The sequence below is a fragment of the Psammomys obesus genome, unplaced genomic scaffold, assembly GCF_907164565.1.
Source record: "Psammomys obesus unplaced genomic scaffold, mPsaObe1.curated_primary_1811, whole genome shotgun sequence".
NCBI classification, from domain to species: Eukaryota; Metazoa; Chordata; class Mammalia; order Rodentia; family Muridae; genus Psammomys; species Psammomys obesus.
The window spans coordinates 485,390-511,927 of NW_026590118.1; the positions used below are offsets into that span (position 1 = coordinate 485,390).

General features: G+C 38.7%; 1 protein-coding gene and 1 pseudogene across 3 annotated transcripts in view; one reads left to right on the top strand and one right to left on the bottom strand.

Annotated features, from left to right (window-relative positions):
- Nucleotides 1-26,538, top strand: part of Gab3 (GRB2 associated binding protein 3) — a 92,244-nt gene that overhangs the window by 50,629 nt on the left and 15,077 nt on the right. For 2 of the 3 annotated variants that reach the window (XM_055606578.1, XM_055606580.1), the window contains exons 3-8: nt 5,983-6,202; nt 6,747-7,225; nt 18,675-18,730; nt 19,639-19,846; nt 22,512-22,593; nt 24,406-24,502. In XM_055606578.1, coding sequence (XP_055462553.1) covers nt 5,983-6,202; nt 6,747-7,225; nt 18,675-18,730; nt 19,639-19,846; nt 22,512-22,593; nt 24,406-24,502 — 1,142 coding nt within the window. The remainder of the gene's footprint in view (nt 1-5,982; nt 6,203-6,746; nt 7,226-18,674; nt 18,731-19,638; nt 19,847-22,511; nt 22,594-24,405; nt 24,503-26,538) is intronic. The other variant, XM_055606579.1, reaches the window with a different exon arrangement.
- Nucleotides 4,082-5,371, bottom strand: LOC129676241 (cyclin-dependent kinases regulatory subunit 1-like; annotated as a pseudogene).

The following is a 26,538-nucleotide window of genomic DNA, read 5'->3' on the forward strand; positions in this document are numbered from 1 at the left end:
ACACACACACACACACACACACACACACACACACACACACACACACAAATTTAATGTATTTCCATCTTTGTTTTTGTTTTTTAAGACAGGGTTTTACTTTGTAGCCTTGGCTATCCTGGAGTCGCTTTGTAGATGAGGCTGGCTTCAAACTCACAGAGATCCTCCTTCCTCTGTCTCCTTGAGTGCTAAGATTACAGTCTTGTGCCACTATGACCAGCTATTCCTTTCCAACTTACATAAGTGTTTATCATATATTATGAAAGTCACCAGAAACTTTTGCAGTTTGAAGTGGGATAGAAAAATTAGTACATATTTCTTTTTCCTTCACAATTACATGAATAGAAGGCTAATTCCTATGTCAATCTTAGAACCTTAGTATAAGCTATTTTTTTCTTATTAAGAAAAGTATTATTTACTTTTTTATTAGTCACCTGTTTGTACTAACAGATGCACTTTATATCTTTTATTTTACATGATTTAATTACTGAGATCACTAGTAATCACTCTTACACTGAGGCTATTTTTGAGGAAAAAAAAAGCTACTCAAAAGCAATCACGTAGAGCCAGGCACGGAGGTGCACACCTGTAATCTCAGCACTAAGGCAGGCAGATCTCTGAGTTTGAGGCCAACCTGGTCTACAGAATGAGTTCCAGGACATCCAAAGCTACGTAGAGAAACCATGTCTTGAAAAACAAAACAAACAAAAATCATCACTATGGTGCCATAACAATTAATTTGCTAACAGTGAGAGTGTTAAATGCCTGATGGACACATAGTATAGGCTGTGCATATGTTGGCCAAAGAGAAGAGTCATATCCCAGGCAGCACATAGTAGATGGCACAGAGTTTATTGTACTATACATAGTTCTTCATTGGTGAAGAATGCATACTCTTCTCACAGAATTCATATTCATATATATATATATATATATATATATATATATATATACACACACACACATACACACACACATTTACACAAATGTGTATGTGTGCTTGCTTAAAAATCATTCTACTTCATTTCTGAAAATTGCCATTTCATATTTTTAGACAAAGGCAAAGATTTCAGGTAAATAAAATCATGGAAAAGTAAAGTACCAAAAAAAAAGAAAAGAAAGAAATGAAAAGAAAGGGAAAGTACAATAAGAGGGCACAACTGTACAGCATTTGCTTCTGTTTCTGATAGCCACAGGCTAGTCAACATTGTATCTCCTGTATGAATTTGTCTTCTACTATACTGACTCTGTCATTTCTCCTTTACAGTAGAGGACACATGAGACAGACAGATAACTAGAACCTGGGCATGACCCAGGAAGTTTGGGATGAGTCTGACTGAAAAACCCTGTATTGAAAACCGTGGTCAGGATGGAATATCTGAGAGAAGAATAAAATCTCTCACAGAGAGAGAGAGAGAGAGAGAGAGAGAGAGAGAGAGGGAAAGCAAGCTTTTCATTGGCTTTTTATGATCTGGAGGGCTCATTAGTTCTTAATCCTGATTAATTTTGAACCCTGTTCTCAGGCTTTGGTGAGATTAATGAGAAACAGAGTGTTACCCAGCTGTCACAACACACTATTCCTTTCTTTATCCTTATATATAACAATTATTAACACCACTGTATTTATGTGTTACTTATGTGACTCCTCTGGTATAGTGTAAACTCAAGTAAAGGCAAATCTTTGTTTCAGCTATATCATCAGAGTTAGAAAGATTCCAGCCACATTCTTAGATGCACTACTAGATATTCTGTATAAATATGAATATGCAAACAATTTATGCATAAACAATATGTTAGGCTTTTTGATGTAGTGGATAAAAACAAAGGGGGACAGATTTATTTTAGCTGATGGTTTCAGCCCATGATTACTTGGTTCCTTTGTTTGTAGGCCTATTGTTGTGGGCCTATTGTGAGACAGATAATCATAGCTACAAGAATATGTGCTTATCACAGTTGCTCTCCTCACAGTAGCCAGAAGCAAGGGGAATGAATGCCTACATTTGTGTGCTTCTTTCTTGTCTTTTTCTTTTATTTAGGACCCTAGTTCATTGCATTATGCACACGCTTCTCTCCCCTTAATCACCTGTGAAAATGCCTATACATACAGAACTGTGCCTGAGAAACCTTTTAGTCATTTTTAAATCCAGTCAAAATTATAAGATTAATCATCATGAGCCCCCACTCTGTTCATTTGACACCCTATCAAATCACCTTAAATTATACTTAAATTCCAAATAAAGACAGCAACATGATCATAATTCTACCTAGAATGATATAACTATTCTATATACAACTGAAACCACCCAAATTCTTTTCCCAAAGTGTCAACAGATTCACACACAAAAATTCCAAGAACAAAGTCTACCTGGAGACTGGTGGCAATCTCCTGTCTGTGAATCCCTATAAAAGTCAAGCAATTTACGTACTCCCATCATAAAGTGCACAGAGTAACCACTCCCATTCCCAAAGGCAAGGATGGGTGCATAAGGAAGGAGGAGGGGACCCAAGCAAACACAAAACCTCTCAGGTCAAGTTTGAAATCCTAGAGTTTAATGTCTTTCAGCTGGAGCATAGGGCACTATGATGTGAACTCCTCAGGGTATGGAGAGCCATGCCCCATCCAACCTTGCTAGCTACTACAGCCCATGTCATTTCATCCTTATGATGGCTCCAACTTGCTCCTAGTGCTTCTAGTTCTTTAGATGTCAATGGCAGGGTGGTAATGACACACCTTTAATCCCAGCACTCAGGAGGCAGAGGCAGTCAGATCTCTGTGAATTTGAGACAAGTCTCATCTACAGAGAGAGTTTCAGGACAGCCAGGGCTACACAAAGAAACCCTATCTTGAAAAAAAAAAAAACAACTGCCTTCCAAAAAAGATGTTCCATGTTCTTGACATTTCCAGCTTCTTGGATTGTCCCCTGTATCTTTAGCTTCATTCTCACAGCTTTATACAGTGCCCTCTCATGGCTTCTTCCATTGACCCTGATGCACATTGTCTGGTTTCTCAGACTTTCCTTTGAAATCTAGATAGACACCTCCAAGACACCAAGATTCTTAGATTCAATACTCTCTACCATCAGTTGATGGTGGTAGCTAGTCCTTCCTGAAACATGGCTGCAGCAACATCCAAATATCTGAGCCGCTGAACTGTGAATAGGGTACCATGTCAGCACTCTCTTCTCAAGGGGAAGTCTGTAAAATGAGTTTATATTTTAACACGTTAGCCCTGTAATGGGTAGGGTCACACTGATTCCTGAGGTATAATCAAGATTCCTTTCCTATTTTACTGGTGGAAAGTGCTTCACATTATTAACGTTGTTGTCATTGCTAAACATTTTGAGATTGGGTCCAGAGCCTTGTTTGTGGTAGGCATGTGCTCTGTCACTGATATTCATACTCATTCCATTTAACCTCTTTTTAATGATACTAATCTTTTTAGACTTTATGACATTTTTGTTTTGCTTTTTTTGTTTTTTTGAGACACGGTTTCTTTATGTAGCCTTGACTGTTCTTGAACTTGCTCTGTAGACCATGTTGGAGTAAAACTCACAGATCCACCTGCCTCTGCCTCCTGAGCACTGGGATTAAAGGCTTGCACCACTGCTACCATCACCACCTGGTAATCATGACTTTTTTTTTAAATTATAAAAACTTCCTTTAATCAAGGCTTGTAACATGGAAGAGATTTAGCAGATAAAATGGAAAGTTTCCAATACATTGAGGCACAAATCCATAAGTTACCATGAATACAACAGCCAATAGTAAAAACCGCAACAGCAAATTCACACTATCCTTGTAACAGCCATAATCTGATTTTCACGTGCTTCAGAGAGATGGTGAATATTTCCTGCTGATACAGGGAACACTAGGGCTTTGAGGTCACATTCACCTGACAAAGCTGGGGCATTGGTGGCTCAACTCAAGAAGCAGTGTAGGTATCAGCACATTCAAGCAGTGTATTGAATGAACATCCTTTAAATATCAAAGTGGGAAATAAAGCAACATGATCATGATATCAGAAAGATGGTAGGAAGTGAGGACAGCTGTGTAAAACTTGAGGCAGAAAGCTGGTTTGTCAGCTTCATTTCTTTGGCTTCTTGGGTAGTGGTCGCCAGAACAGTAAGATGTGAGGTTCTGGTTAATGGATCATATAATGGACCCATCCCTGACTCTGCTGCATGCCAAGGTTTCTCTATTCAGATTCAGACATCAAATGGGATTTAGGGACCAGCTTGGCTGTGTTCTTGGGCAACATGACATGCTGGTACTCAAAGTCCTCATTGTCATATTCGTATTTGTCTGAATAGTGTGTTTGTGCAACATAACTGCTCTGCCCGAGTGTACTCAGCCCCGAGCTGCTGGCCTCCAGACAACTTCCAGCAACACTCCAATCATGACTTCTTTAATCACAACTTTATGTGTGTTTCCCAGGCCAAACGAAAACATTTTTTAAGTCTTTGCATTCTGGTGCTAGAGATGGTTCAGCACTTAAAAGCGCTGACTGCTCTTGCAGAGGACCTGGGTTCAGTTCCCAGCACCCACATAGCAGCTCACAAACACACAACCCCAGTTCCAACATAGATTTGACATTCTCTTCTGGCCTTCTCAAGCACTGCACACACAGGATGCACAGATACACATGCAGACAAAATTCCTATATAATAAAATTTAAAAAAATAACAAAACAAAATCAGTCTTTCCATTTTGCTCCTCCAGCTCCCATAGATTCTCACTGGAAACCTGACTAAAATCAGATAGTAACCCATGTAGAACAGGCTGAAAGTTGTGTTGCCTTTTGTGTTCAGCCTTCCACAAAGTCTCAAGGCATAACAAAATGCAGTAAAGTTGTTTTCTACTATGCAACACGAACTGCCTCTACTTCTATCCCAAAAAGATAGAATTTTCTTTCTCATGTGATGCCTAAGGAGTACAATCTTTTCTGTCTAGACTCTAACAACATTCTGATTTTCTGAGTTCCCAGTAGAGTCATCATTAAGTTCTGCTTACAAAATTCTAGATGTTCTCTAGCTAAGGTCTCAAAGTTTGCAAAATTTTCCCACAAACTAGTTGCAGAGGCTTCTGAACCACATATTCAGGAATAATTACAGCAACAGCCTTACCCCTAGTGCAAATTTTCTGTGTTAGCCAGATTTTTGTTGCTGTGGCAAATACATGAGAGAAACAATTTGGAAGTAGAAATCTTCATGTTTTACTTACCATTTCAGAAGCTTCAAACCATGATCAACTGGACCCATTGCTTTGGGCCTGAGATAAAACAGAATATTATAGCAGTAGAAGAGTTTAGCAGAGGCGACTTTGTTATAGCCAGGAAAGGAAGGATAGAATGCAGCCTCACAAAACATGCCTCCATAGTGACCTCTTTCATTCAGAAAGGCCCTTCCTTCAAATGTTTCCACCACCTCCAAACAACGCCACTAAATTATCCCTTAGTAGATTAATCCATTCTTAAGTGAATGTCTACGTGATCTAGTCACCTTTCAATGATTGGATTCACTAGTCAGTGTCAATGCCTTCAACATATGAGCATATCATATCCAAACCATAAAATTTATATACATGAATATATATGTAAGTACATACATGTGAACTTCTTATATATAAATACATATGCACAGATATACATATATTTATTGAGTAAATATACAGTAATACAAGGTTGTTGCTGAGGACAGTTAAGCTGTGTAGACTATTGAACTATAGGTTTTCAGGCCAAAAATGCTTGGATTTTAAAAATATTGTTGTTGTTGTTATTTTACTCTAAATTGACTCAACACTTTACTCTTGGAACATTGGTCTTCTTTCCTAGACATTGTTTATAGCTTGAGGAAATGGTTGACTCCACCCGTACAAACACCAGCTGTGATTCACATCTTCTATTTGGTTCTTGGATGCTGTTTGAGAAACTTTGAGTGAATGTTATAGCCATTCTTAAAACACTAACCTGGGAAATGATTTTTCCAGCAGATTCCATGGAGAGTTTCTCTCACATGCCCTCCTCCCTCCAGCCATCCCCTGCCAGTTCACTTCATACCGCCCATGTTGCCAACTCTGCCTTGCCAAAAGATGACCCAAATGCTAATACTGTAGCTACTGAGGAAACCAGAAGTGAGTCAGAGTTTCCTTTCCTTCCTGATTATCTGATCCTGTCCAACTGTGAGACTGGAAGACTGCACCATGGCAGGTACGCTTATTTTTGAGATTCAGTTGGGCCTTCTAGCATGTTCTACTCTGTTCACAGAACTCACATTGCTGTTTGTAGAGTCTGTCCATATGAGATGTACTCAAACCACATAGCCAAATAAGTCTGTTTAGCAAGAGTGTTTTCTAGTAGGTGAATCTACTCTCATCTCTTTCTTACTATTGCCAAAAACAATGGTAGATGATTATCAGTATCGCTATTAAAGATGAGGTAGTATACTAAATAAAATGAGTCATGAGTTTCAGCATTGTGGCTTTCATTTCTAACCCTGCATTTTCATACTCGTCTGCTATAGAAGATGAAAAAAACAGCAGACTCATTATCATACTCATTTTCATACTCGTCTGCTATATAGGATGAAAAAAACCAGAAGACTCTTTCTGCACTAAGGAGTTGGTATATCTTTGGGCTGTAGAAAGAATAAATCTCTATAAGTAGAATAAAAAGGTGATACATGGAAACTTAGAATGAGGCACATGTGGATGTCTACATTTCAATCAAGTTTTATATATTTTTTTTCCTTTAGTCTTCCTACCAGATGTGAAAGCTGGTCAAATTCAGACCGCTCATTGGAACAGACTTCATTTGATGATGTTTTTCTTGATGGTCTGCAGCCGTTTACCTCTAATAACTTGGTCCACCCCTTGTACTATGGGAATGGATCTCAGGATGTGCCTTCCACAAGGCCCCAGCCTGCTCTAATCTGGAATAGAGATATCAATGGCCCGTCCAGGAACCATGTGCCTTCTTCATCATTGCTGGAATCTTCCTTAAACCCTACAATTCATGTGGGAAAAAAGCAAGTTTGCTTACCCAGTGGGGCAAAGGAACTAAACATTATGTCCAACACTCCACCTCCTCGTCCCCCTAAGCCAAGTTATCTCTCTGAACGGCTCCAAGATCAGCTCCTATTGACTGGGCACAGCAGTAACAAGAAGCCAGGGTATACTATGATGCCAAGAAGAACCTCTCTCTCTGGTTTAGACCATGTGGGGTCCTGGAAAGGTAAGTGTTGGGTACTAATATTCAGATGCAAAATTATGGACAAGGACTATCCTTCACAATTCCTTATCATACTTTGTGTCCATATGGTAGCATTCTTTGTTGAAACTAGCCTAATCTTCTAATGAAGCTGAGTGTGTGGTGAGAGCACACAGAACTCTCCTGTTTCTAGGTACACCCACTCCTCTTTTTAGCCTAGCCACCAGGGAAGATTCTTAGGTTGCTACAGATCGGGTAAAAGGCCAGAGCCCCTGCCCATTGTGAGTCCTTGCCCAGGTTGTAATCGGCTCATCTGAGACTAAGCTAATGATTTTTATTCGGAGTACCTGAGGATGTACTTTTTAGCACAAAAGGTCATATCATTTTCTTTCAGCTCAGTTCCATTCTCTTCTCTGCCTCTCATCGGCATAATGATCCTGGAGACTAGATCATAGCCCCTTGTATTTCAATTTTGTTAGTCTCATTTCAGCATCCCAATTCACATGTTCTTTCTAGATCCTAATTGGTGATATGTAATTCTCACCAAGCCTCATCAATTTGATCTACTAGAATACCCTCCAGTGTGAATGACTCGCAGTTTTGTATATACCGTCATTTTCTACTACTTTGCCCTTGCACTTCAGCTCTCTGAGGCTTTCAAAAGCTGCTTGACACATAAGCATTCTCCTCACTGTGGCTTTTTAGTAAACACTTTACTGCTTCTTTACGGATTCTCATGTTTTGTCATAAGTTTGTCAGCCTAAGTATCATATTCTTTTTCTTTTTATGCCACCTGGTGGGTCTCAGACAGACACAAAATCCCCTTATTCTCTTTCCCTCCCTCCTTCCAAATACAATCACAGACTCTTACTTACTAAGACCATATATGAAAGGAGTTAGTCAAAGTGTAAGTAAGGCGATTGGTTTTCAAATATCTTATTCTGAATAAAGAACTATGTCACTCTGGAAACACTCAAAATCCCTAATGATGTAACTAACCATGACACATGTTGCTTCCTTCAGACAACCCCAGTGAAATGGGTAGATGCTAATTGAACAAAGGTTTTTAATGCATGGGAATAGTGACAAAAAGTGGGGACAAATATAAGTGGATAAACAAAATTTAGGAACTGAAATGAATAAAGATAATAGAATAATAAGTGTGTAACATACAAATTGAAAAAATTGTAATAAATGATAATAAAAAATAAGAGTATGAAAATAAATTGGAAGTCTTGAGACAAATATAAAATAGGCAGGTTGTGTTTTTATCATATAAAGACAAACACAGGTTAAAATAGATGAGAAGTAGAGATTTTCACCATGAAACATCAGTGGGAGTAGAAGCAAATTGTGAAGGAGAAAGCAGAGGGATATGTAAAGCTGACCGCTCCTTTCTCCATTGCCATCCACCAGGATGTAAGGTTTGTGTATAAAGGCAATGTTTGGCAAAGTCTCATTTTTTTGTTAATTTGGATGTCCATCTGATGACAGTGATCCCCGCATAGGGAAGACTGTCCTATTTCCTCTGTCTTAAATGAAACCCATGAGTGTCAGTCTGAGCTCTGCTTCCTGTCTTCAGCTTGCACTAGGATCACACTTTCTTAAACACTGAATCTTTCTGTCTTGATAGAAGTCAGTTAGAGACAGCCTACAGACTGGGAAAGAATCTTCACCAACCCTATATCTGATAGAGGGCTGATATCCAGAATATATAAAGAACTCAAGAAGTTAAAAAGCAACAAATCAAGTAATCCAATTAAAAATAGGATTCAGCATGTATTGTCACTTGAATTTTTCATCTTAGCCATTCTGATGGATGTAAGGTGAAATCCCAGGGTCATTTTGATTTGCATTCCCTTGATGACTAAAGATATTGAGCATTTCTTTAAGTGTTTCTCCTCATTTGACATTCCTCTACATAGAATTCTCTGTTTAGCTCTGTACCCATTTTTAAATTGGATTACTTGGTTTGTTGGTGTTTAACTTCTTGAGGTCTTTATATATTCTGGATATTAGCTGTCTGTCAGATATAGGGTTGGTGAAGATCCTTACCCAGTCTGTAGGCAATTGTTTTGTTTTGATGACAGTGTAAAGCTTTGCTTTACAGAAGCTTTTCAGTTTCATGAGGTCCCATTTATTGATTGTTGCTCCTAGAACCTGCGCTGTTGGTGTGCTGTTCAGGAAGTTGTCTCCTGTGCCAATGAGTTCTAGGATCTTCCTCACTATTTCTTCTAACAGATTTAGCATGTCTGATTTTATGTTGAGGTCTTTGATCCACTTGGACTTTAGTTTTGTGCAGGGTGATAAATATGGATCTATTTTCATGCTTCTGCATGTAGACATACAGTTAGACCAGCACCATGTGCTGAAGATGCTGTCTTTTTTCCATTGTATGGTTTTGGCTTCTTTATAAAAAATCAAGTATCCGTAGGTGTGTAATTTTATTTCTGGGTCTTCTGTTCAGTTCCATTGATCCACCATTCTGTTTCTATGACAGTACCATGCAGTTTTTATTACTATTGCTCTGTAGTACAGCTTGAGATCAGGGATGGAGACAGAGCCAAAAAATCTGGGCCCAGGGTGTCCTTCAGAGACTAATGAATCAACCAAGGACCATGCATGGAGAGGACCTAGACCTCCTGCTCAGATGTAGCCTATGGGTATCTCAGTCTCCATGGAGATTCCCTAGCAAGCGGAGCAGGGGCAATCTCTGGCATGAATACAGTTGCCTGCTCAGATCACTTCCTCCTGGCAAGGCAGCCTAACTAGGCCACAGAGAAAGAGGATCCAGACAGTCCTGAAGATAGTCTAGGGTCAGATAATAGGGGTGGAGGACTTTCCATATAGTGGACTAGAGGACATAGGGAGGGAAGAGGAAGGGAGTGTGGAACTGGGAGGAGATGAGGAATAGAGCTACAGTGGGGATACAAAAAATATAAATTGTAATAAATAAAAATAACAATAATAATAAAATAAATTTTAAAAATTAAAAAAGGAGTACAGAGCTAAACAGAGAATCCTCTATAGAGGAATGTTGAATGGCAGAGAAACACTTAAAGAAATGCTCAGCATCCTTAGTCATCAGGGAAATGCAAATCCAAATGACCCCGAGATTTCACCTGACACCCATCAGAATGGCTAAGATCAAAAACTCAAGTGACAATACACTCTGGAGAGGATGTGGAGAAAGGGGAACCCGCCTCCATTGCTGGTGGAAATGTAAACTTGTACAACCACTTTGGAAATCAATCTGGCACTTTCTCAAACAACTAGGAATAGTGCTTCCTCAAGATCCAGCTATACCACTCCTAGGCATATATCCAAAATGTTCTTAAGTACACAGCAAGGACATTTGCTCAACCATGGTTGTAGCAGCTTTATTTGTAATAGCCAGAAGCTGGAAACAACCCAGATGCCCCTCAACTGAAGAATGGATACAGAAATTGTGGTATATTTACACAATGGAATACTACTCAGCAATCAAATATAAGGAAATCAATACAAATGAAATTTGCAGGCAAATGGTGGGAACTAGAAAAGAACATCCTGAGTGAGGTATCTCAGAAGCAGAAAGACACACATGGTATATGCTCACTTATAAGTGGATATTAGACATATAATATAGGATAAACATACTAAAATATGTACACCTAAAGAAACTAAACAAGAAGGAGGACCCTGGGTAAGATGATCAATCCTCATTCAGAAAGGCAAATGGGATGGACATTGGAAGAGAAAGAAAACAGGGAATAAGACAGAAGCCTACCTCTGAAAGACTCTACCCAGCAGGGTATCAAAGCAGACACTGAGGCTCATAGCCAAACTTTAGGCAGAGTGCAGGGAATCTTATGAAAGAAGGAAGAGAAAGAAAGAACTGGAGTGGACAGGAGCTCCACAATGAGAGAACAGAGCCAAGAAATCTGGGCCCAGGAGACTTTTTTGAGACTGATAATCCAAACAGGGACTATGCATGGAGATAGCCTAGAACCCCTGCACATACGTAGCCCATGGCAGCTCAGTCTCCAAGTGGGTTCCTAGTAAGGGAAACAGGGACTGTCTCTGACATGAACTCAGTGGCTGGCTCGTTGATCACCTCCCCCTGAGTGGCAATTAACCTTACCAGGCCACAGAGGAAGACAATGCAGCCAGTCCTGATGAGACCTGATAGGCTAGGGTCAGATGGAAGGAGAGGAGGACCTCCCCTATCAGTGGACTAGGGGAGGGTCATAGGAGGAGATGAGGGAGGGAGGGTGGGATTGGGAGGGGATGAGGGAGGGGGCTATAGCTGGGATACAAAAGGAATAAACTGTAATTAATATAAAAATTTAAAAAAGAAGTCAGTTAGAAAATTTTTTTCACCTCCAGTTATTAATATGCAATCTGTAATGGTGATCATAGATTATTTAGCATACCTGTAACTGTCAATGTTTTACATTAGATCCTCAGAACTTGCATATGTATAGCTAAAAGTTTAAATCTTTTGATCAATATCTTATTTCTTTGTACTCCCATGTTCCTGGCAACTACAAAACTAGGCCCCATTTTTATGAGTTAATCATTTTAGATTTAACATGTGAGTTCATGCAGCAGTTTTTCTTTGTCTGGTTGATTTCACTTGCTATGACCTTGCAAATTAAAAGATCTCCTATTTTTATGGCTGAATGACCTTTCACTATATACACGTATATATTACTATGTGTATATATGATGTTCATGTGTGTATGTACATATGCATATGTGTGCATGTATCTATGACATATTTTCCCTTTTACCTGTTGCTGGTAAAAGTGAGAGGCTGCAGGTATCTTTTTGACATATTGATTTCATTTCCTTTGGACATATAATCCTTGTACTGGGACTGCTGGACCATATAGTAGTCCTTTTTAAAAAGTTTATGAAGAAGCTTCATGGTATTTTCCATAGTTTCTGCACTAATTCACATTCCCACCAATGGTATGTAAAGGTTTGCCTTGTTTTGTTTTTCAAGACAAGTTTTCTCTGTATATCCTTGGCTATCCTAGACTCACTTTGTAGACCAGGCTGGCCTCAAACTCAGAAAGATCCACCTGCCTCTGCCTCCCCAAGTGCAGGGATTACAGGTGTAGCTGGATCGAGGTAATAATATAATTTTGAACTTCCCTGATGGTTAACAATGTTGAACATTTTTGTGTATTTGTTGACCATTTACTGCCTTCTTGGAAATATCTATTATCTTTTTCAAGGTTTATTTTTTATTTTCATTTCCTGGGTATGGGTTTTTGCTTGCATGTATATGTACAATGTTTGTGCAGCACCTTCAGAGTTCAGAAAGTGTACGATCCTTTGGAACTAGAGTTGCAGATGGTTGTGAGCCACCAGGTGGGTTCTGGGAACTGAACCCTAGTCCTCTATAAAAAGAGTTAGTACTGTGAACCACTGAGCCATCTCTCCAACCACCACTGATCATTTTAAAATTAGATACTTGCTTTTTTTGTTGCTGTTTTTGAGTTTCTTATAGTCTCATATATTTACTATTTTTTGTGTACTGTCACAGACATTCATTTGACTCTTTTGCTGTTGTTTAAAATTCAAATTGATTTTGCATTTTGATTTCATACATTTTTTCTAATATGTAGATTATTTTTATTTTTGTATAGATATATTATCTGTAGTAATAATAACATGCACTTACTTTTTAAAATGTATATATATATATTATTCTTTATTAATTACACTTTATTCACTTTGTATTCCCCCTGTGATTCCCTCCCTCCTCCTGTCCCAATCCCTCCCTTCCTCCACCCTCTGCCTGCATGCCCCTCCCCAAGTTCACTGATAGGGGAGGTCTTCTTTTCCTTCCTGCCGATCCTAGTCAATTAGGTCTCATCAGGAGTGGCTGCAGTGTCTTCTTCTGTGGCCTGGTAATGATGCTTCCCCCTCAGGGGGAGATGACCAAAGAGCAAGCCAATCAGTTCATGTCAGAGACAGTCCCTGTTCCCCTTACTAGGAACCCACTTGGACACTGAACTGCCATGGGCTACATCTGTGCAGGGGTCTTAGGTTATCTCCATGCATAGTCCTTGGTTGGAGTATCAGTCTCATGTTCTTACTTTTAACTCCTATATCAATTATGAATAAAGCTATTAAACATCATGTACAACTTTTCGTATGTTGGCAAATTTTTAATTCTTCTGGATAAATAGCAAATAATTCAATTGCTAGACCATCTGGTTGAAATATGTTTAGGTTTTTATAAAAATGCCAAGATATCCTCCAAAGTGGTCTTATCATTTTGCATTCTTGCCAGCTAGGAATTATAGTTTCTGTCACTTTACATCTTCACTAGTATGTGTTTGTGTCAATAGTCTGGCTTTTAACCATTCTGTTGGTTATTTCCTTTTCGTTTCCTTAATATCATATGATATAAAGCATCTTCTTATAGACTTATTTGCCATCTATATATTTAGTCTATGGTAAGGTGTCTGTTAAGGTCTTTGGCCTATTTTTAGTAAGACTGTTTTCTTATTGTTTACTTTTAAAGTTTTTTTATGTGTTATATAGCAGTCTTTTATCAGGTGTGTTTTATTTTTGAAATCTTCCTAGTTCGTATTTGCTTTCTTCTTCTCTTGATAGTTTTATATTTTTAATTAATGACATCAGTTCTTTTTGTTTTTTTTCCTACTAGATACAGGATCATCTAGGATTTATCCAAGTAGCAGTACCTCAGTTTTTCACTTTATATTTAAGCCTAAGACCCACTTTGAATTAATTTTTGTGAAAGATATGGTCTCTGTTTTGGATTCTTTTTCATGTGCATGTTCAGTTGTTCCAGCACCATTTGATGAAATATGTTTCTACAGTAAATGGCATTCACTTCTTTTTCAAACTTTAGATGAACATATTTATGTGGCTCTACTTTAATGTTCTTTATTCTAAAATTATTTATTTATTTGTGTTTTATGTAGTTTGGTGTTTTGCCTGCATGTACATCTGTGTGAGGGTGTCAGATCCACTGGAACAGGAGTTAAAGACAGTTGTGAGCTGCCATGTTGGTGCTGGGAATTGAACCCACGTTCTCTGGAAGATCATCCAGTGCTCTTAACTGCTGATCCATCTTTCCAGCCCTGCGTTCTCTGTTCTAACTCACTGAAATATTTCTCTGTCCTTTCACCAATAACCTTACCAGGGTTTTAGGACAAATTTTAGGCTTCAGGGAAGATCCCAGTGGACCAGGTTCAGCTACTTATTTGAACATGCTACTTAAATAAATAGAGAAAGAAACTTTAACCAATGGGATTACAGTATATCAAACAAAGCAAAACAATGAAAACAAAACAGACAGATTCATTGACTCCAGGAAACTTTGAGAATTTATAGGAGAGGAAATAAATCAGATAATTTAGTTTGCATAGTTGGCGGATTTGGGGGGCAATGTTACATAGCTGACAGAGTACGTAATATTGTTCAAGATGGTGATCTGATCAACCATTGTCTCAGTTCTGGTTTTAGAAAAGTTTTTTTTTTTTTTTATTACAATCATCACTTGAAGGAAATAATCTGATTTCCAAAAGATGATTGTTTCTGGTCCAGGGTGTTGCCTCTGTTTCATTCATGGAGAAATTTTGGGAACAACCTAATCATGGTGATTAATCTGTTCATTGCTTGAGGATAGTTTTAGCCCTTTGTTATAATGACATTTGTTCATTAGTCCTAACCTTCTTAGAATTCAAGGTACCTAAAGAAGAGTATGACTTAGAGGGAAGAATTTAGAAAGGCACAATAAAGATAGAGAGAGGAAAAATAGAGGTAGAATAGTGACTAAGTTCTCCTTCAGTGTTACACTGTCTTGATGACTATATTAATATAGTAATATATTACTTATAGTAATATTAATATATTACTTATTACTAAGTCATGCAGTCAGATAGTATCAGTTCCTTAACTTTCTTCATCTCTTTTAATAGTGTTAACATTTCTGTATTTTTTGCCTTTCTATGCACATATACCTTATATAGAAACTACTTATATAGACGTAATAGCTTTCTGAATTTTAAAATTTATTTATTTTTACTTTATGTGCCTTGATATACGCATGTGTGTGTAAAGGTATCAGATCTATGGTGAGCTGCCATGTGGGTGCGGGAAATTGAACCCAAAGTCCTATGTATGGACAACCGGTGCTCTTAACTGCTGAGCCATCTCTCCATCCCCAGGTTTTCTGTATTTTAATTAGAATTACACTGTATTTATAAGGAACATGGGAATGGACATTATAATGAATATTGATTTATTCATAAATCAATAAATTTTTATGAGAATGGGATATTTCTCTAGTATTTACTTTAAAGATATTTACTTTTATTTTTTTCTTTTTAAAATTTTTATTTTTCATATTAATTACAGTTTATTCACTTTGTATCCCAGCTATAGCGCCCTTTCTCATTCCCTCCCAATCCCACCCTCCCTCTCTCTTCTCCTCCCATGCTCCTCCCCCAGTCCACTGATAGGGAGGACCTTCCTCCCCTTCCTGACCCTAGTCTATCAGGTCTCATCAGGAGTGGCTGCATTGTTCTCCTATGTGGCCTGGTAAGGCTTTATTTTTAATTATACATATATGTGTGTGTCTGTACATGGGTATGTGCACATGTGAGTGCAAGTGCCTGTGAAGTCCAGAAGAGGTCATTAGATCCCATAGAGCTGGAGCACAGGTAGTTGTTAACTACCCAATGTGAGTGCTGGAAACCAAACTCTGAGAGAGCAATATGTGCTCTTTACCACGGAGCCATCTCTCCAGGGCCCATGTATTTAATTTATTGTATATGGTGTATGTTTGTGTTATGTGTGAATGTGGACTCTAGAAGTCAGTGTTGAATGTTTTCCTCTATTGCCCCCTAGGTTATTTTTAAAACAGGGTCTCTCACTGAACCTGAAGCTCATTGATAAGGTAGACTCTCTGGCCAGTGAGCTCCAGGGATTCTCTTGTCTACATTGTCATCAATGGGGTCACAAATGTGGGCTGCTGTGACAGCTTTTATATGGATGCTGGAGATCCCAACTCAAATCCTAAGGCTTGCAAGTTAAGCACTTTACCAACTGACTATTTCTATATCCCCTCCATTTATTTTATCATTTAACTTATTTCCCCAGAATTTTTACAGTTTTACTCAAATAGATTTTGTGCATATATTGTTAGGTTTACAACTAAGTAATGTATTTCATTTTAGACAGTATTGTTAATTATATTGCAATTTTTACTTCAAATTCTACTATGTTAATTGCTACTGATGGAAACTGATGGGCTTATATTAACTTTATGTACTAAAACCTTATAGTCATTGCCAAGAAACGTTTATTGATTTTTTTTTCAAGATTTCTTTGTTATAATGTCATATGTGAACAGAGACGGGATTTGTGTTGTTTTGTGAGATGAAGTCTTAAGTTGCCTAGACTAACCTCAAACTCACTATGTACCCTGGATTGGCCTTAGACCATTGGTGATTCTCCTGCCTCAGCCTCCTGATGCTGGAATTAGAGAAATGCACCACCATGCCTAGTAATAAAGACAAATTTAATTTCTTCCTTCCTAATCTGTATATTTTTCATTTTCTTCTCATATTGCATTTATTAGTACTTATAGCACAGTGTTAAAAAGCAATGCTGAGAGGGAACATCTTTAAATTTTTCTTGATTTTTATTTTTTTAGGAGGAATGTTTTGAATTTTTTTAATTTTTATTTTATTAATTACAGTTTATTCACTTTGTATCCCAGCTGTAGTCCCCTCCCCTCCCAATCCCACCTTCCTTCTCTCTTCTTCTCCTATGTCCCTCTCCCAGTCCACTGATAGGGGAGGTCCTCCTTCCCTTCCATCTGACCCTAGTCTATCAGGTCTCATCAGGAGTGGCTGCATTGTCTTCCTCTGCGGACTAGTAAGGCTGCTCCCCCCTCAGGTGGAGGTGATCAAAGACGCAGCCCATTTCTTGCCATTAAGTATGGTGTTAGCTATAGATTTCTTTGTAGGTTTTTCTTTCCCTCCCTGTCTCCCTCTCCTTGCCTCCCTCCTCCCTCCCTCTCTTCCTCCCCTCTGCTTCACTACCTTCCTTCCTTATTACTGGAGATTGAACTCAAGGCCTTGAGCATGCTATGCAGGCAGGCACTCCACTACCTAGTTACATCTTCTGCCCTGTAGCTTTCTTTATAAAGTTGAGGAAATTTCTCTTTATTCCTAGTTTACTGAAGGTTACTTTTTTAAAGTTGTGTATGTGTGTGTGCTTGTGTGTGTGTGTTTGGTTATGTGCACATGAGTGCAGGTGCGTATGGGGGTCAGAGGCATTGGATCTCCTTGAAGCTGGAGTTACAGATACTTGTGAGCTACCCTATGTGGGTGCTGGGGACTGAATTCAGGTGCTTGACAGGAGCAAAACATGTTGTTAAGCACTAAACCATCTCTCCAGCCCCACCCCCTTTTATGTCATGAATGGGTATAGTCAAATGCTTTTTTTCCGGATCTGTGGATATGATCATGTGATTTTGTTAGCCTTTTTTCTTTGAGTATTACAAATGGCAGCAAAAAGTGTCATTTGAAAATGCACACAACCCAATTTCATAAAGAGATCAAAGCCCCACAGTATTCCTAGTACTTAATGTGGAATATGGTAATTGATTTACAAATGTTGAATCAAGACTTGCATAACTACTACCAATCCTACTTGATCATCTTATATAGTTCTTTTTAAGCATCATCAAGTCAAATTTGTTAATATATTTTTTAGAATGTTTACATTATATTTGTGAAATATCTTGATCTCTAGTTTCCTTATAATACCTTTGGCTTTGTGTTAAAGTAATTCTAGCCTTATTGAATGAGTTTAGTATTCAATATGTGTATGGATATTTTTTCTTTTAGTTTAACAACTATTCTAAATTTTGTCTCATTTTTAAGTTCATATGACAAGTTTCCAATTCTAGATTAGTTCAGATACTCTGTCTTCTCGTGCCTATACCTGAGTCTCTGATTATTGTTGCGGAAAGATCACAGTCAGAGACTCATGATAGCAGAGCTCAGCTGGGCCCTTAATGGAGCCCGGAGTGCTGCTAAACTTGATTTACTCACTACAATGGATATTTCAAATATTTTCTCCTGAGACCCAAAGGTCTATCTCTACTGTCTCAAAGTTCAGAAAAGATTCTTTTAATAAATTCAGCAAACACTTGTTAATTCCTTCCGGTATCTCCTTCTGATTTATGCAGAGAACAAAAAAACATCAGACAATAGAAATTTCATTAGAATCTGGCCTGATTTTTTCTTCACTTGGGAAGTGGGTTCTGACTTCCAGCTACATTTAATTGCAAGCCTTTTGTATGGAAATTATGTATTATCCTTCCCAGATACTCTGGAGCCCTAGGCATAGGCCCTGGGAGGAGAGGGGCTTGGACTTTAGTTTCGGTGGATATTGTCCTGCAACACTCACCTCAGCAGCCTCTGTCTTTCAGGTGATGTACAAAGCCAGTCCTTAAGACACCGAGATAAGCGGCTCAGTTTAAATCTGGTAGGTTTTGGCTTTTGCATTTCTTTAAGTTTCAATTTGACCAGAAACAACCTGACCTATATGTGATGTTTTCTTTAAGTCTTCTGAGATTCAGCATACTGAAGTATCTGAGAACTCTTTGAGTAAACCTCAAAAATTTGAACTGGTCAGAGGCATTGGATCTCCTTGAAGCTGGAGTTACAGACACTTGTGAGCTACCCTATGTGGGTGCTGAGGACTGAATTCAGGTGCTTTACAAGAGCAAAATGTTGTTAAGCACTAAACCATCTCTCCATCTTTCTGGGAACCACTGGGTTTGCTGTTAGAGCCTTCAGAGACAATAAATTAAACTTTTGCTTACTTGGGGTAGCTGTTAAAGCACTACATAATACTTGAAGCATATATTGTTACTCATTGCTATGACAAAATGTCTGACAGAAGCCACATAAGATAAGGGTTTATTTTGCTTAATGGTTTAAAAGGGAAGACCTGGCAGAGTTCTTGGTGATAATGGCTTGCACTCACCTGGATTTCTTCTTTTCCCCTTTTTATTCAGTTCAGGATTCCAGCCAGAAGGTTGATATGACCTACATCAGAGTGAGACTTTCTTTCTCAGTTAAACTTCTCTAGAAATGCCCTCAAAGATAGGTCTCCAGGGGATCCCAGGTCTAGCCAAGTTAACTATCACAGAGCAAATCATTAACTCAAAACCTTAGTGTCCTAGCATCAGATCTTGAGGAGTTATCACCTATCCTCATGTGAGTCTGAAGCAGAACTTTAACTACATGCTTGTCCAGTTTTTCCAAAGAAATTCAGAGTTCCTTTGGGATAATTTGGAAGTTAAACAATATTGTAGTTGTAGTACCTACTAGTAGCAGTTTTTCATTTATGGTCTATATTTCCTAACCTATACTTGTTCTGTCTTGTAGCCGTGTAAGTTTTCACCGATGTATCCCACAGCTTCACCCAGTGCTGAAGATGGCTATGTGCCCATGAGCCCCAAAGGCACTACTTCTGGTCTTATACCCCACAATAGCCAGGATGACTACATCCCAATGAGCTCAATCATGCTGCCCGAGTTGCCTGCAGACTTGGAGCCACCCCCAGTGAACAGAGATCTCAAGCCCCAGAGAAAATGTAAGACATTTGAGTATGACTGCTGTGTTGGGTAGGAGGGCAATCTCCTTATGATTATTACAAAGAAATAGATGGAGAAGAATTAGGAAGTTGGCTGTGTGAAGGTGTGTCTCTGTATTTTCAATTGTTGATTGCTAAAATATTAGAGAGCTAAGTACTACCTGGATGTTGGCCCACCACCAGTTTTATACTTTATAAATATTTGTCTATCCTCACTTGCCTGTTGGTTGTAATAAATAGCTGACAGCCAATAGCTGGGTAGGAAATGGAAGGCAAAGACAGAGAGACAGAGAGAGACAGTCTCTCTCTGTCTCTCTGAGAAGAAAAGAAGCAAGAAAGATTTGTCAGCAGACATGGAGGTGAACAAATGGACCAGAGTGGAACAGAGAGGTCGAGGTAGCCATGTAGCAGGATGTAGTGCCATACTGCTGGCAGGTCTGAAAGTCCTGCTATAGTTCGGGGTTCTCTTGTGTTCCAAGATTGTTATGATAAAAAGGGTACTGTGGCTCTGCAAATGCAACCTACAAAGCCAAGTTCATTCCAGAGGGCTCATTTTTCCCTACTTCTATAATGAAGTCTCAGAAGTAAGTGATGATAACCATAATGGAAGCTACCAGATATCTAATTTAAATAACTCTTGAATGTATAGAATGTTGGCTGTTGGAAGGCAGCCAGCCATGGTCTTTGAGAAAAATTTCTTAATGTCCTTCATACTCAAGTACAATGATTTTTTTTTTTTTAATCTGTGCATACCGTATGTCAGTAAAGGCAGTGGTAGGGGAGGACTTCAACTATGAAACAAATGATTCCTGTGTACACAGGGTAACTTTTAGTCCCTGTGTATTAACTCTCAGGTAGCCCTTCTGGTAGAAAAAGAGATAAAGGAAAAAGATAGTTCAAAGTGAATTCTTCTTAAAACGTTTTTTAGATTCTCTTATCTTTATGTATGATGGTATTTTGCCTGCATTTATGTCTGTGTACCACATGCATTCAGTGTCCATGGAGGCTAGAAGAGGGTGTCAAATACCCTGAAACTGGAGTTACAGATGTGTGTGGGCTTCATGTAGGTGCTGGGAACAGAATCAGATCCTCTGGAAGAACAGCAAGGGCTCTTAACTACTGAGCCATCTCTCCCTCAAAGTGAATGCTTAGCTTTATTCTTACTTTACCCTCACCTGCCTAGTATGCTATGTGATTACAAGGAAACATTTGGTGCGGGGACTGTGATCCCTGACATACAATATGGTCTGCTTCTGCTTCTCGTTATTCTTTGGAAAAACTACCCCTTCTGGGTGGCATGCCCAAAGATGCTGAGACCTTACTCAGATATACTTCATTCCAGCCACATCTTTTTGGCTCTAAGCCAACCACATGTGTATAGCATTAGCCATGCATGCAGTGGTGTGTTAGGAACTGGGTAGTATACAGGGATGAAAATCAAGGAGGAGCTTTGGTCTGAGGAGTATGATCATTTAGCAAGGCCACCTGGAAGAAACATGAAGCATTAAAAAGTCAGTACTAAATATAACAGACTCTGTCTTGTAGAGTACAGAGGAAATAACTAGCTAGTGTAGTCATAAACATCATCAGACCATTTTAAAGAAAGAGAAAGTATTTGATAGACTTAGAGGTAGAGGCTTGGTAGGTAGGTAAAAGTGGGTATAAGAACAGATGAATTGTGGAATGAATCCTGGAGTTTGTATAGGTGAACAGGTGGTGAAGACTGAAGACAGCTGGTTATTTTCAGGCTACTAGGAGAGACACCCTCTCCAGAGACTTCAGTCATGTGTATCTGTCTCCCTAAGCCCAAGGCCCATGATACCTGAGAAAGTAATTGGGCAACAGGAAAGTCTCTGTCAGCATGTCTTTCTACTTTTGTTATTTAGTGGAGGAAAAAAATATCAAAGTAGCCAGACAAGCCACTGAGGCAAGTATGAAGTACAGAGGATTGAACAAGCCAAAAAGAAACCCTGCCATCTACGATCACAGTCATATATGGTCAAATAATCACAGATATTGTTTCATCATAAACTGTGAGAGGAGTGCATGGATGATAAGCAAACAAAAGCACAAGGCCTGTGATGAGGGGTCCAACACTGCTTGGAGGCCAGAGACCATTGAAGGCAGGGGGCATTGAACTGAGATTTGAAGATGAATAACTGGGCAACATCATGACAAAGAATATTTTAGGTGGGAGGACCATTAGGTGAAGACATGGGGACTACAGCCTTGTGAATATCTTGGTCTCTCAGACATCTATCTACTGTCTGGAATACATTGATCTTCCTGGGGCTACAGCTTTCTGTATATTTGGTTAATACTGTGTTTCCAACACTTGATTTAGGACTGATAGACTGAGCCTCCAATAACTGCATCTTGACTAAATGTATGGTCTCATTTTGTTACCTTTAGCATGCTATAAGGCCTTTTGTTCAATAATAGTCCTTATCCGCAGGGAATCAGGCAATAATAAGATATTGAAATTCTCAGTCATCACCAGTAATTCCCATTAGTACATTTGAATTTTGCATGTAAAGAAAGCGGATTTTGATAGTTTTTTCAATTTTTGAATTCCCTTCTTAAAGCTCCTGAGTACTAATCATACTGAATAGTGTGAACTGTTTTTTGTTTGTTTGTTTGTTTGTTTGTTGTTTTGTTTTTTTAGCTCGGCCACCTCCCTTGGACCTGAGAAACCTTTCCACCATCCGAGAACACACATCTCTAACCAGGACTCACACTGTGCCTTGGTAAGCCTTAGACCTTAAGACTCTTGTGGTTGAAGCTCATTTAATCTTGCTTAAGGGAACCAAAAGAGGAGTTGGTCTTGTTATCAAGAGCCACAAGTGATTTCTAGACCACAAAGGAAGGTGTGTGACTGAGTTTCTCTGGATTCTAAAGCCTGGAAATAGAGCATTTTGGGGAATTTCTTTCTATTCCTGCTACACCTGTTCTCTGCAGAACTCTTTTCTTTGTTGCATGATCCTGATCTGTTTTACTCAGGGTTCTTTGAAGAAACAGAACCCAGAGAATGAATGTGTATATGTTAAAAAGGGATTTGTTAAAATGGCTTACAGTCTGTGATCCAAGTAGTCAAACAATGGCTGTCTCACAATGGGAAGGCAATAAATCCAGTAGTTGTTCAGTCTAAGATATTGGATGTCTCAACAGTCCCAATCTGGTACTAGAGTCTCAGGGAATTCCCAGAGGGATGTTGCCCTTCATTCTACATTGGGATCCCAAGGAAGTAGGTACTAACACCAGTGAAGGAATGCCTCAGGAATAAGATAGATGAACTTGCCAATGAGAGTGAAGGCAAGCAGGCAAAAAGCAAAGTGCTCTTCTTCCACATATTTTTATGTGAACTGCTTTCAGAAGGTGTGGTTCAGATTTAGGGTGGGTCTTTCCACCTCAGATAATATAATAAAGAACGTCTTTCACAGATATGCCCAGCTTTGGGTTTTAGTTGATTCCTGATGTAGTCAAGTTGACAATAAAGATTATCCATGACATACTTCAAGCTTGTTTACATGCTTCAATTCTAGTACCAACAAAGATGAACTCTTTTTCAATCCCAGTACAGATATCCAAGGGAGACAAATTTTAGGATTCTGGCAGATTGGAATCAACTATGACACAGAATGCATTGATAGTACTACTAACTAGACTTCCAGAAGCTCAACTTCATGATTTATATCTGAGAAAAGACCTCTCAGAGAAAGTGCTATAGTTTATAGGCTGGATGGACAAACCTCAACACATCTGTGCCTGGTCATCTTACCTTCTAAAAGCTGCACTTTCAGAATCTGAGGCTGGCCCAGGAGTTTCCTAGCACATGATAAATACGATAGGACATGGTAACTTTTTTGAGATAGGGTCTCTCTATGTAGCCCTGGTTGGCATGGAGCACACTACATAGACTAGGAAGGCCTTGAACTAACAGAAATTTGCATGTCTCTGTGTCCCAACTTCTGGGATTAAAGGTAAAGCATGTACCACCATGCTCATGTGGACATGCTAACTTTGTAAAGCAGAATTCTGCAGAGAGCTTTATTTCCAGGCCAAGCTGCAAAGACATTTATCCTGTCTTCTGTCTTAGGAGGAAGATGGAAATTAATACACTGTCTCTTCTTTTCCTGTCAGATGAATGAGTACACTTTCTTGTGTCTCCTGTGTACTTTGGAAGCAAAAAGACCCCAAGGAAGTGGGGAGGACCTCTGGTTGTTTAGTTGGTTGATTAGATTTTGTTGTGGAGTATTTTTTTTTATTCTGTCAGCCAGCTTTATTATTTTGGATCATTTTTTGTTAATTTTGTTGTTTGTTAAATACAATACATTTGTCTGTGTTACATGGAGGGTTTTGGAAAAAGCAATTGGGAAACATTTTCTCCAGAGTGGGACAGGGCTGCTGGGAAGTGTCTTCTTCAAGAATTGTTTGGACCAAAAGGAAGCTGTGTCTGGAAGGGGAGGGCTCAAACCCCACAGGGCTGTGTCTGTTCCTGGCTGTGTTTCAGAGCAGCTGTAAGACATTGCATTGACCTCATCTGTATTTTTTCGTCTTAGCAATCGAACGAGCTTTCTTTCTCCACAAAGAAATGGTATTAATTCTGCAAGATTTTTTGCCACTCCTTCCAAAGAAGAAGAAAGCTACATCCAAATGGTAATCTTGTGTTTTTTTGTGTGTGTGTTCTTTTTCTTCAAATCTATGATCTTGAGAGTTCATTATGATGAAAGCACATTCCTTAAAAGTCTCTGTGCAGTCATAAAGCACACTTGATTATAAAACCAGGTCACCATTTTTTTTTTTAGATTGGGAGAAAATCATTTTGAAGCTAATTTCCTTTTTTATTTTTCATTTTAATGTGTATTATAAGTGTATACATGGCTACAGTATAAGTATGTATATGTACATATTGGTGCATGTGCATATGTGTATGCAGGTGTGTGTGAAAGCCAAAGGTTGACATCAGGAGTTTTCTACTATTTCTCTTCACCTTATATTTTATTTTGTTTAAGTTAATTTTAGGATTGGCTAGACTGCCTGGCCAGAAAGTTTCAAGGATTCATCTGTCTCTCCTTCCTAGCACGTACCTGAGTTACATATGTATGTAATCGTGCCTAGCTTTTATGTGGGTTCTGGAGATCTGAACTCAGATCCTAACATTTGAATGCAAAGCACTTTATCTACTGAGCCACTTCTCAGCAACCTTGAAGCTAGTTTTCTTTTTGCAGTGTTTAGCATCTTATACCAGTTGAAGTTCACAATATTTCAGGAGAACCCAGGACTGAAGACTACGTTATGGAAAATAGAAATAGTAGTCAATTCTTTTTTCAGAAACTGTGATATTCTTTTTGATTCCAGTGGGTTTGTAATTCTCTAAATGTCCAAAGTCCAGGCTGTGAAAATATATTTATTGGAGGCTTTATTTTGTAAAAAACACCGGCCTCTGAATTCTCTGGACATTCATGTTTTGGAGTCTTTCTGTAGACTTGAGTGGGTAGAGATGTGACAATTTTGTTCTTTGATTAGCCATCTACAGCTAAGAGTACTAGTATCTCCTTCCTTCCTGTTGTCCTCTCTATTCTCTTAATGTGGATTCTATTGAGATCATGGATTTTGAAAATGCTTTTAGCATCTTTAGCAATTATGGAGCACTTTAGCATGAACTGTCTATTCACAACATAGAAACAGGGAGTTCCAGAGAGACCTTCAGTATGAACATTAGATTTTAAAGAGGTCTTAACAGAATGATGTTCAAGGCACTGATAATATGCTCTTGAGAAGATAATCTTAAGTCTTCAATGCATGAGGATACAAAGGCAATTAAAACAATTGTATGCATTATAAAAGAATTCAAAGACTATATTAAAATATAACAAAATAAAAGTCTAAAATGAATTGTCTGTAGGAAAGCAACAGCTGAATGCTTCATTTGCCTTGTTTGATAAAAGTTGTGCTGTAATGTACTTAACCATATGCAGGTGGGAAGTGACTCATCTATAAATCTGCTGTGTTCTTCCCAATATTTTCTACACTTAGTAATGGCCCTTGGGAAACTTCTAGAAGAAAACATTCCTATAACTGATTCTGAACAGCTGTGCTCTGTCTCTGGAGAGCAGAAAAAGGAAGTGAACCTAAAACATTATGGAAGCAAGTGCAAAGTTATTTCAGACACCAACAGTTTGCTTCTGATATTTCAGACAGTAAAACAACACAGTTAAACATTGGTTGCTTGCCTAAGTGTGTACAGGTGGTCAATGAATGTGTATTACCGAACAATATGACACAGCCATTGAACAGCAGGCAACAGTGGTTGATGGTAGGTTTGAGTAAAGTACTATGTGAAAAAGATAAAAGCGTGTCTTACAGCTGTGTTTATCTTCAGTTAACAATATACTCTGAAATAACTTGTTTATATTCTTTACTTTGTGCCACACAGTGGCCCAGTATGATAGTCAGAACTAACATGATTTATTTGATTTTGAAAATAATCAGATGTGTTTTTTTTCCACTAAAGAAAACTTCTCATCTTATTATTAAAAAGTGAGGCTAGATTAGCAGTTAAGATCACTGGCCAGGTTTGATCCAGCACCCACATGGTGGCTCACGGCCATCTGAAACTCCAGTTCCAGAGGATCTGATGCCCTCTTTAGGCTTCTGCTGGTATCAGGCACAGAAGCGGTAGGCAGATACAC